The following is a 12,809-nucleotide window of genomic DNA, read 5'->3' on the forward strand; positions in this document are numbered from 1 at the left end:
GGCATTACCGGCAAAATAAAGGTAAATCTTGAGAATTAGTGATGACTCCAGGTTTTGAAGAAACTTTTAAAATAACAGCAGTATTAAAATGAATTTAATGATTTTATACAAAATGATGTTATTTTCAGAATGATATCAGAAAATATGAGATGGAATAAACTTGGTCTTGGGGTTAATTAAGGGTTAATGGTAACATTGGAACCATGAAAATGCTGCAATAGCAAGATAGAGAGGGAAGACATCCTTACCACGTTTTACATTCGAGGACTTGGCTGCAACATGCAACAAACAGAAAATAAATATCAGATATGAAACACAAACATTAAGCACAATTTATTCATATTTTTAAAATAACAATGAAATAAAGATGCTATAAAGCATTATCATTCATCATTGCATACAGACAAAAATGCTGAAATATTGTGATAGTGTTATGAATCAAAATTTATATGGTTTTGAGCCTAAAGCATAATTCACACTTTTATTACACTATAATTATGTAATCAATATTATTGATTTCTTCAGTCCTCAGCTGTACTGTGATTGAAAATGTGATATAGGTTATTGCCTATACTCAAGCAGTTTATTGGACTCAAGCAAAAGCATTTGTGTCTTAGATGATTGTGTAATTGACCTGAACACAACACAACCTGAAGCTGATCAATGCTTGCATGTGCTTTGTAATATAATTGTGTGCTAATTGTGCATTTGTTTGGCAATAATTCATTTTTGGATGTGATTATATGATTAAGAAGTAACAAAATCTGACAGTAGTGATAAGAATTTAAAATGTTTTGTGTGCAAAAACAAAACAATAAGGAAATATGCATTTATATTGTGATGTTCTATGGATTGTCAGTGAAAGTAGTAAAACTTGTTTCATCAAGTACTTTGGGAATATATTTGACGTGTCTTGGTCCACTTTTGTTTCCCTGTTACAAAGATTGTTGACTTTGAGTTTGTTCATTTCACTGAATAGTCCAGCCTTTATATAAAGTATATATATTCTTATAAAGTCACAAAATTTGCTCATTTATATATATGATATTTTGTTGAGAATTGATTACAAAAAGGATGAAATATTTTACTCTTCATAGAATAAAATTTTCTATTGTTTTTCAGAATTGAATTTATATTTTGAATCTGATTGTGTACATTTTCATAATCCTGTGGAAATGGAAAAGATATTGTTTCATAGATATGAGAGTTTTCGTCCTTTAAGGCTGAGATGTCATTTTTCTGTCATTTTTTTAACAGGGTCGACACTATTTACTTAAAAATTATATCCCTTTTCCTATTGAAAATTACTTCAAAAAGAAATAAATAGGACAAACATATTCTAAAAATTATGAGGATCAAATTTGTGGACCCTAAAACAACACCTTGACTCACATTCTTTTATTAAGGAAAAAGATAACATAACTTCAGTTATTATTTTGCAAAATGACAGGTTAGCTATATATGACGAATACACTTAATAAGTTAGGCTTTGGTTTGCACTGGTTTAACTCATTAACTCAAAGTCATCACAAGTACTTAGACAAGTCATTCTAGCTAGGAATATACACTCTTGCTTTTGAGTTGTTTTCCCTTGTACTTGATGTTTCATATCTAATATTTATATTTATAAACATTTTATCCTGATCATAGCAGTGAGTGAGCTTGACAATTGATGAAAAGAAAGTGAAAAAAAGGCATTGTGTTACTCACTAACCTGATTCATCATTTAGGATTGTTCCTATAATGAACATGTACATATCTTAGAAAAATATAATTTTTTTAACAAATCAAAGACATCATTTTTTCAAAATAATTCCTCTAATAATGCTAGATTGTTTTCCAATCTCACATTTGAATTATTCTTTTGCACATCCTTACTCCATAGTAAAGCCAGGTGGGTAAATGTAAAAATAGTAATTTGAAAAAAGTTCAAGCATAATACGCACCGTTGAGAACAATAACTTTGAGGCTTGCAATGTGATACTGTGAGCTCCGACAGACATAGGTGCCAGCATCGGTCATGTTACTTCTTATAATCTCCAACTTGCTATGTACCGTTTTGTGTATTCGTGTGGGTATGCTGTTTATTGAGATTCTCTCAGTCTGTCGTAATTTTATCCCATCTTTAAACCAGTCCACTCCTTGAGGAGAATAATCTTTTGCCGATGCGGTGCAGTTGAGTTTAATTGTATCCCCTTTTTCTACAAAAGGTGTGCCCATCAGCCTGATTCCTGTAATGAGATAGGTTTATGATTATGTAAGCATGAATGTCGGAGATCATTTTAAATTAACATCATTTACAGTGCTTTTAGATTTGCTTTTAGATTAAATAGTTACTGATTTTATGGTGGCACACTTTCATGAAAATTTATAATTAAATGTGTACAATGTTTTTGTTCTAAACATTATATGTGAAAAGCAATGAAATATTTACTTTTTAGACATGTCATCTATTATAGAAAAAAATCATTGGATTTAATTTATTTCTGTAAAAAGTGAAAATCACAAAAATATAAATCAACAGCAGCTATGTATGTACAGTATCACATTAGAGACAGTTCCACCTGAAGAACAGCTTCATTTTGAGGACTACTCCACCTCTTCTGAAGAACCACAGCATCATCTCAGCAGAAGGACAAGTTCACTTGAGTTATCTCCCCCTGAAGACAGCCTCATTTGAGGATAAAACCATCCCCAAAGAACAACCTGACCTGAAAAACCACCTCACCTAATGAAGTCATCCTCCACATCTTGAAGACTTCATCTGGGAACTACAACAATCATAGTCTCTCAAGGGCAACCTCACTTGCAGGTACAGCCTTAACCAAAGCACACCCTCACCTGAGGAAGCACCAGATAAGACTTTGTAATGAACAACCATGACCACTTCATCTGAGAACCATCGTGACCAAAGGGAACCACCAGAGTTACCTACATTACCTACAGAACCACCTGATGAACCACCCTCACTGTGGGTACACTTGATGAACAACCCTCAACTTGAAGACCTTACACCTGGACCACCATAACATCTCAAGAACCATTCATACCTGGAGAACCATTATACCTGGGTGACCATTTCCACTCAAGAACACCTACACAAGGAGGACCATTACACCTGGGTTCCATTGTACAACACATTCTTGGCGCTAAGACTGTCAAAAGTCTGTTATGGTATTTGAGTGACGATCACCTTAGCGCTAAGATCGTTTTGTACAACGGTGCCCTGAAAGGCAAAACAATCACAGGGCCATTACACTTGGAGGACAAAACACCCGGAGGAAAATTACAATTGAAGGACCATTACAAACACGTCATTCTGCAAACTGAAACCATTTGTCTGATATGACTTGATGACACATGACATGGTCTTTCTGACATCAAAAGAAAGTGAAAGTAGAAACATTCATGAGGACATCTCTTACCTGGCTTTTGTTTTTTTTCCTGTGTCTGCAGAAAAAAAATAATCATTAAAGGTTAAATGCACAAAATTACAAATGAATGAATTAAAAGATTAAAGTGTAATTTTATAACAACACTTTTTACATTGCTCATTAGAAACTTGAGATTCTACTGCTGAAATATACAGACCCATGTTATGATAAAGAAAATATACCTTACCTATAACGTGCAATGTTACATGGCGTACAATATCTTCCTTGGCACTAATTTGACATTCGTAAACTCCAGCATGGACTGGCTGAACATCTCGGATATGTAGGTCCCACTCAGGATTTGCGATCTGTGTTGATCTCCTTTTAAGGAAATATCGACTGTCCGGAGCAAATAGGTATTCTCCAATTGTGATTGGGTGCGGCTGCGACACTTTCTTCCATATAACCTGAAAGGAAAGTAGTGTTGGTTACTAAGATGGTGGTTATATGTTGACAGGAATATGTTTGGAATGTTGATGCAACTATAAGTGATATTGCAGACATATTGGTCACTGGTTCACTCACTCATCCACTCAGTCAATCGCTAGATGGCTCGCTCACTCACTTAGCCACTCACAACCACACTCACTCAACCACTCATCAAACCTACTCAACCACTTACCAACACAAAACCAACTCCCCAACACAAATCTCACTCACTCACTCGGGTGGCTGGGTGTTGGGAGGGATATAATATTCATAAACTTAAAATGAAGTTGAAAATGCACATGGAAATACCATTCAGAGAGAACATCCCTAAGCATCATTCAGGATAATCTCTCATACAGACCCTGAAGCAAATATATCCAAGAAAGCCCACGCAAGTCTAGAAAATGTGGCAAGTCTAGATTTCCACAGCTTCAGGAATGAAGAAAGTCTCAGGGCTCCTTTTCATTATATATAATTTTTTACTATGAACTTTTTTTTCAGTAAATATGTTCATTTCAGAGACTAGTTGTTGGTCTACACTCAGGACTATCTAACAACTATCTGCACTGGTATAATGATACCAAAATAAGCAGCCATTTTACTTACTACAATATCTAGTGATCCTGCAGATCAGTAAAATCTGTGAAATCTTTGAATAGGACTGACCCAACATAAGTATATCCTTTTGTATGTATGTTAAATATTCATGTAGAAAATATTGTGTGTAGAAAAACTATGAACAGTGCAGGGAAGGGGTAACCTAGTGGTTGAAGCATTCCCTCGTCATATAGATGGAGTGTATTAGTTCCTCACATGGGTACAATGTGTGAAGCTCAAATCTGGTGTCCCTGCACAGATATTGCTGAAATATTGCTAAAATTTGTATGAAATCTCACCCAACTGTACTGCAGACAGACAAACCAAATTAACCTTAGTAGAATGTTTGTTACTCCACCATGAACATTGTAGGTAGGTAGGTAGATAAGGTTTTAGGGTGACTTTGGGCCTTAAAAGGCCTATATGCGCCCAACACTCTACAAACTGTTATATTTTTGTTCAGTTAAATTACGTCGTACTTACCCGTTTTAATGAGGAAGTCTAAAACAGCTCTTTGTATGCAACCATACATTAAATTATCGCCAAGTATTGCATTCATTGTAAAAGTATTTTGGGTTTTGTTAAGCACAGCTTCTTTAAGAGCCTTACGTGGGTTTTCATGAGCTGGACATTCAATGAGGTAGTGCTGAACTGTTTCTGGGCAGTGTAAGTTACAGCTTTCACACAGAGGAGATAGGTCTTTATCTAAAATACTTCTATATGCCTTTAATCCACAATGTCCCAGCCTGAGGCGAGTTAAAACAACTTCATCTCAGCGACAACGCCGACGAATTTTAAAATGTTTGTTTACTACAGGACACGTAGAGTACATGTGTCTACCTGTAGTTTCATTATCCCATTTATTTTGCCAAGATGCAGTTATTGAAGATGAAATGACAAACCAGTAATCTCTTGGAATGGACTTAATTGAATGAATATCTGGCTGTGGTCTCATGAACATTGTTTCAGTGAGTAGAGTTCTCTCCCTTTAACCATGCAATTGTTCATGAGTTGAAAGCAGGCTCCCTGGGCTATACTATAGTACACTATACATGAAATACCACACTGGTCCATAAGTTTATCTAATCATGCCTTTATGCAAAACTGAATGTTATTTTCGAATGATCACCAGCAACTCTATTCTGTACCAGAAACAAAACCATTGCTAGGAATTGTGTTAAGCCCTATTTAGTAGGACTATAACATCGTGATGCCGTTTAAGCCATCTATAAGTAATCATTTGGCTATCACACATAGCTGGATGAAGAGAAACCCTTAGGGATGAGCCAGGTATATCCTCAACCACAAGGTGAGTACAGGACACAATACCAGATGCTGGATCTTTGCTGCCATGCAGAACCAAAACGGGTTAACGATGGCTAATTAACATCTGTAGAGTGAGTGAGTATAGTTGTAAGCTGCTTTTAGCAATATTTCAGCAATATCACAGTTGGGATATCAGAAATGGGCTTTACACATTTTACACATGTGGGGAATTGAACCTTGTTCTTTGGCGTGACGATTGAACGCTTTAACCACTAGGCTACCCAACAGTCCTTAACATCTGTAGAACAGAATAGATGTTGGATTGGTCAAACATCTTGTACAGGCTGATGGGTGCTTATTGGAGTAGTTAAAAAGGATGGGTTTTGGGGTTCACAAGTTTGATCTCTTAACCATGGCAGAGTTACATTTTGAATATAGCCTGCAGTAGGTATTCACAAGTGTGAAGTCTTAAACCATGGATATTCATATTTTGAATATAGCCTGCAGTAGGTATTCACAATTGTGAAGTCTTAAACCATGGATATTCATATTTTGTGAAGTCTTAAACCATGGATATTCATATTTTGAATATAACCTGCAGCAGGATGAACACACAGATGGATCACATACTCAAAATCTTTTCTAAAGCATTGACCCATTGGGGTCAATAATTTATTTTCAAAATGGTCATCTCTTCTCTGTCCACTTCTGGGTTTGTAGTCGTGAGATGAGGCTTCACTGTGGACAATGGCGCCATAATTAATTGTAATTAAGTTCTTCTTTTGCTGCACAAGGAGGGGTAATGTAGCCTAGTGTTTAAAGCATTCGCTCGTCACACCAAAGACCTAGGTTTGATTCCCCATATTGGTACAAATTGTGAAGCCTTTTTCTGGTGTCCCCTGATATAATATTGCTGAATATTGCTAAAAGCAATGTAAAGCTAAACTCACTCTCTCATTTAGGTGTACAACAATTTCATATTCACGAGTTTGAATTTGGACAATGATTTATTACAGTCAGTATCATACACATGCTTAGTGCTCTCACCAAAATGGTAATAAACATATTTGGTCATCATCTCTCTGATTTTCCTGTAATGCAAATCTGACATCCCTTGATTGACATGTTGAAGAAGTACCCTAAAAGCAGAATTATAGTGAGTGAGTGAGTTTAGTTTTACGTCACACTCAGCAATATTCCAGCTAAATGGTGGCGATCTGTAAATAACTGAGGCTGGACTCGACAATCCAGTGATCAACAGCATGAGCATCGATGACATGTGTCAACCAAGTGAGTCTGACCACCCGATCATGTTAGTCGCCTCTGACGACAAGCATGGGTTGCTGAAGATCGAATATAACCCAGATCTTCACAGGTTAGAGTTATACTAAACTGAAGGCAAAGATGGCATTTGTTAAGACTGGGAACTCACTGATTTTGGTCCGAGATTTTCCACAGCACATGGCAAGATAGCTTCTTGACCACTCTCAACTGTGATGTTTTCAGCAGTGTCCAAGAACCGGGGGTTTGTGTAGCGCAGAGGCCGAGCCGCAGACACTGGAACAAACAGACAACATTGCCAACAAACACATATAACAAACAGTGAACTTGATGCTGAAATAATTCAGCTCTAGATAAAGGAATTACCAAAATAAGGAACTGTTGCACAAGACTGTAAAACCATTATGTTAAACCAGTCTAGAATTCTTCTTTGAGAGTCATTTTAGAAGTTGTATAGATGAAGGAGAACCAAGTTCTATGGAGAGTCAACTACTTTATTGCAATAAGTGCGACGTTTCGGTGTAGGTACTAACACCATTATTAAGCAAGTGATGATAACTTGCTTGAAGTTGACTATCCATAGAACTTGGTTTGCCTCTAGTCTAGAATTAACACAATACTATTGAGCAATGTGACATTTCTACCATGCATCAACAGATGGCCATTATATGTGTACGCCATGTGTAAGGAATGTGTGATTTTGTGCACATTTTCGTAATGACTTGCTGTGCAATTTTGATGACATGATCACGGATATATGATGAGGACATTGTGCAGAGAGCAATTCTGTGAATGGCTTGAGCCGCAGGGAAATAGCATGTTGATTTTCTTATAATACGGATCAATTTTTCATGAAATTGAGATTACTTTTTGTTTGTTTGTCATCAATAATTCCTTCTGTTGATTTTGACATTTCCTCATATGTATGATATGTGTAATGTAATCTGTTGATGTGTTTATAAAGCTTGGCTCCAATCCCTTCTACATAAGAGTCATTCGCAACGTTTATGTAGAAATATTGAGGGTATTAATTATAGTACTGAAAAACCTGTACAAATGCAGAGCAAACATTGGGCAAAGAATGGCCTTTTCTGCAGATGAATCAATATAATGCACCGTTATTTCCCAGCAAAGTATGAAATCCATCAGCATTAGGAATGAGCGACGTCCCTAGGGATCTGATTTACGACACATTATCTCAAGTTGGACCTCAATTGCCATTACCCTCACAAGGTCCATATATTCACCAATAATTTATCTAGTGCATGCTGTATTGTTGGATAATTAGCTAACTGAAGCATTTCTGGTAAGATGAAAAGATCAAAGGTTGGAAACACAGGTAATCCATCTACCTGTGGTCATGAGGCCTTTCATGTCGGTGGCTACACGGACACAGATGATTAACATTCATTTCACCAGTCCTGGGAACGGAGATTTGGTATGGAAACTTTTCCCCTCTGATTTTCCCCTGGGTTAGTTTCAGCTCTGACCAGAAGAGACTCCCAACTCTTATTTTTCTACTATGAGTTAAAGCTGGTAGCCCTTGGGCCCCTCACTCACTCATTCTTAAAATATTACTTTAAAACAAAACATTTTCAAAGTGTTTTTGCATTCTTCAAAAGATAGGTTATCACAAAGTCCATGATCAATAGCTACATTGTGAAATGAAATCTATTTCATATACCCATCAACTAGTATATGTCTGTGATGATAGACACTCACCCACTCACCCACCCACCCACCCACCCATGCCTCCCTGCACCCACTCACTCGCCCACTCATCCACTCACTAGTTTCACAACATAATGACACCATTTCAAATTTTAGGTTCAACCTTACCATCCCTTGTGTCTTTATTATTTCATTTGGCATTCATGTAATATACATATATACCTCTGAAGTTGGCCTGCATGACTATTTCAAGAATGCTTCACATTCAGACTGCATCCTGGGACAAAGCACTGTGTATAGTTGCATCCTCAGTGATGTTGATTATCGGTTTGAATCCTAGATGCATTTCCACTATCATCCTTCATCCCACACCATCGTTCCACAACAGTGTATCTGAAACCCCATCATACTCTAACCTGGAATGGTTCATGATTCATCCAAGATTATCCCTTTTCTGTTATGATAAAAAAACCTGGACAAATTCATTAAAAAAAAATTCATTTTCATTAACTCAAATTCCATATCACAAAAATTTAAAACCATTAGAGAGAAATGATAAGCTGGTGATAAGCCTGAGAAGTGAAATTTTCGGAAGCAAACAGGTTGAGGGCACTTGCGATATAGAATACAGTACCCTGGTTTACCAGTGATGTATCCACCCGTATCAACCACCTCTGTGGTGTAGTGGATAAAGTGTCTTCCCTAACAGTGGAAGGTCGGGTTCAGTTCCCAGCTACGTAACATTAAATGTCAGTACTTATTATTTTCTGTGGCTGCTATTTGGCAACCCTGAAACAGGGTTGCTCTGGAGTCGGTTATTCGTTTCTACTGTACTCTATTGTTTGGTTTTCAGCTATGAAACAGGGTTGTTTTGGAGTCAGTTACCCAGTTCTACTGTACTGTAATGTTTGGTTTTCAGCAATGAAACAGGGTTGCTCTGGAGTCGGTTGTTCGGTTTTGCTGTACTCTAGTGTTTGGTTTTCAGCAATGAAACAGGGTTGCTCTGGAGTCAGTTATTCGGTTCTACTGTACCATGGTATCTCAGTAATCTAGCACTATAAAGGACATCTATGCATGTAGTGTAAACTTGAACACAATGATAAACACAATGCTCTCCTTCCTTTACCTGTAGCTAAAAATGTTCTTTTATTGTTCTAGTTTCTTCTCTTTATTTGTTCTAGTTTCTTCTCTTTATTGTTCTAGTTTCTTCTCTTTATTTGTTCTAGTTTCTTCTCTTTATTTGTTCTAGTTTCTTTTCTTTATTGTTCTAGTTTCTTCTCTTTATTGTTCTAGTTTTTATCTTTAGATCTCTTGTGTTGTGTTTACTGGCTGCTTGTGAAAACAAGATGGCTTCTCCTTTTGGGCAGGAGTCGGGACCTGCTTCAGTCATTGACCTGATAGGATGTTTTAGCCAAGGCTGATGGAATCAGTTCAACAAACCCCTACTGATGCTTAAAATTAGAGTAAATGTGTCTGTGATCTATAAATGGAGAGCAGAAGTCCATTTTACTATCTTGGATTTATCTTTGTCTACATCAAATCCAGACGGAGTTTATACATGGGGCTTTGGAACAGTCTCATTGCATTTGTAAAAGGTTCGAAAATGTGGGGTATTCTTGGGAGGAATCGGTCCCCAGCGCCTCATGCTTGTCATAAGAAATGACTTACATAGGCATCAAGTGGATTCAATGTGCGACTGGGAGATTGTGTATGATAATACATCATTTGTGTTGAGTATTGATCATTATAATGACAATGAATTTGTCTGGTGGCGTCAAGAGGGCACAGTCGGTCCATGCCACCATTGAAGAATTAACTGTACAGATCTGTCGCCCAGACCCAGAAGCTACTGTGATGGTTTGAGTCCATATTTGTCCATGATCATGTTTCCTGGTTTGTCATTTCCACATAATCATGGTGATGGTTCACTTCACAGTTCAAAGAAACCCTTAAAATGACACTTTCACTCACTCACTCACCTTCCCTTCCCCCCACACAACACACTCACACTCATCCACTTTAACCCATTCATCCACTCAAACCCACTCATCCACTCAAACCCTCTCATCCACTCAAACCCACTCATCCACTCAAACCCACTCATCCACTCAAACCCACTCATCCACTTTACTCCACTCATCCACTCAAACCCACTCATCCACTCAAACCCACTCATCCACTCAAACCCACTCAAACCGTCTCATCCACTTTACTCCACTCATCCACTCAAACCCTCTCATCTACTTGATTCCACTCATCCACTCAAACCCACTCATCCACTTTAACCCACTCGTTCGCTCATTCTTCCCTAACTCATGCAAAAATATTACATTTAAAACAAACCATTTTGAATATTTTTATCATTATTGAAAATACATGCTATCACAAAGTCCATGATCAATAAATAACTACATGGTAACATCAGATGTATTTCATACACCATATCAACTGTTGTGTATGTCTGTGATGATAAACAGTATCGTAATAAGTTCTGTAACACCACCTTCACCAATATTCCAGCTACATCATGGCAGCTGTTGGGAATGTAAGTCAGGATGAGCAACATCTAATTTTGTAGGGAGATGATGACATAATCAACCAGATAGCAGAGCCCATAACAACCAATCTATCTTGACACCAACCCATCCACCTTGTCACCAACCATTTCATCTTGTCACCAACCAGTCCACCTTGTCACCAACAAATCCACCTTGACACCAACCATTCCACCTTGTCACCAACCATTTCATCTTGTCACCAACCAATCCACCTTGTCACCAACAAATCCACCTTGACACCAACCATTCCACCTTGTCACCAACCATTTCATCTTGTCACCAACCCATCCACCTTGTCACTAACCCATCCATCTTGTCACCAACCCATCCACCTTGACACCAACCATTCCACCTTGTCACTAACCCATCCATCTTGTCACCAACCAATCCATCTTGACACCAACCCATCCACCCTGTCACCAACCCATCCACCCTGTCACCAACCCATCCACCTTGTCACCAACAAATCCACCTTGTCACTAACCCGTCCATCTTGTCACCAACCAATCCACCTTGTCACCAACCAATCCACCTTGACACCAACCCATCCACTTTGTCACCAACCCATCCACCCTGTCACCAACCCATCCACCTTGAAACTGGGAGATACCAAGGTATTGAGAAAGAAAGGAGAATCTGCCAAATGTGCAACTTACACGAGGTCGAAGATGAGTTTCACTTTTTATGTGTTTGCCCAGCATACTTAGCGTTAAGAAATAGATATATAAAGAAATATTATTATGTACATCCTGAAATGCATAAGTTTATATCACTGATGAATAATTCCAGTAAAACACATATAGAAAGATTGTCCATATATATCCATAAAGCTTTTATTCTCCGAAAGAATGTTCTACTACCCGCACATGATTAAACAATGTACTACAGGCCTGTGGCCTTTCAGTATGAAATAAAGATTGATTGATTGATTGACACCAACCCATCCACCTTGACACCAACCCATCCATCTTGTCACCAACCAATCCACCTTGTCACCAACCCATCCACCCTGTCACCATCCCATCCACCCTGTCACCAACCATTCCACCTAACCAAACCACTTTGTTGTCAAATACAACCAATATAGGTTGCTGCCACAGGAACTCATTATTGGTCAGTAAATAACCATATTTTTGTTTGCAACCAAAAATAGTTCTGGTCATTGCCAGGGGCTTCCAAATCCTTACACCATGTAAAGATGTATGACATCCTGCTCTAGTGACTGTTGTTATTTCTAAAATCTAATGATAAGGGTTTTCAATAACCTGCTTGTTAAAAGCAAAAAATGTTTCAAAAACTGTTTGGCCAATTAACCAAGACTACGCCCAAACCAGCGGTTAATTGGAAAATCTGGTTGACATCTGTAATTAGTCTGCCACTCTGGTTTAACAGATTTGGCACCATGCAATACAGCTCTACCTTTAAACTAGGAGGAGGGATACTCTGGAATATGCTTTTTCAACCTTGCATCACTGACTGTTCAAGTTCTGAATATGTAGTCCCTGTATAGTTCTTAAAATATCCAGAAAGCCTTTGCATCTTATGTCACTGATACTTATTACGTTTTCATCAA

The 12,809-nt window shown here is 37.8% G+C and overlaps 1 protein-coding gene across 1 annotated transcript in view; it reads right to left on the reverse strand.

Annotated features, from left to right (window-relative positions):
• The window catches only part of LOC124282508, a 257,057-nt gene that overhangs the window by 4,958 nt on the left and 239,290 nt on the right, over positions 1 to 12,809 (reverse strand). Inside the window, exons 3-9 of the mRNA XM_046718518.1 lie at positions 7,159 to 7,283; positions 3,622 to 3,841; positions 3,426 to 3,450; positions 2,842 to 2,969; positions 1,947 to 2,231; positions 1,715 to 1,738; positions 249 to 272 (exon numbers count right to left, since the gene is read on the reverse strand). Of these exons, the coding sequence (XP_046574474.1) occupies positions 249 to 272; positions 1,715 to 1,738; positions 1,947 to 2,231; positions 2,842 to 2,969; positions 3,426 to 3,450; positions 3,622 to 3,841; positions 7,159 to 7,283 (831 nt within the window). The remainder of the gene's footprint in view (positions 1 to 248; positions 273 to 1,714; positions 1,739 to 1,946; positions 2,232 to 2,841; positions 2,970 to 3,425; positions 3,451 to 3,621; positions 3,842 to 7,158; positions 7,284 to 12,809) is intronic.

This window comes from Haliotis rubra, unplaced genomic scaffold, assembly GCF_003918875.1.
Source record: "Haliotis rubra isolate DU_JTF1 unplaced genomic scaffold, ASM391887v1 Scf3, whole genome shotgun sequence".
NCBI classification, from domain to species: domain Eukaryota; kingdom Metazoa; phylum Mollusca; class Gastropoda; order Lepetellida; family Haliotidae; genus Haliotis; species Haliotis rubra.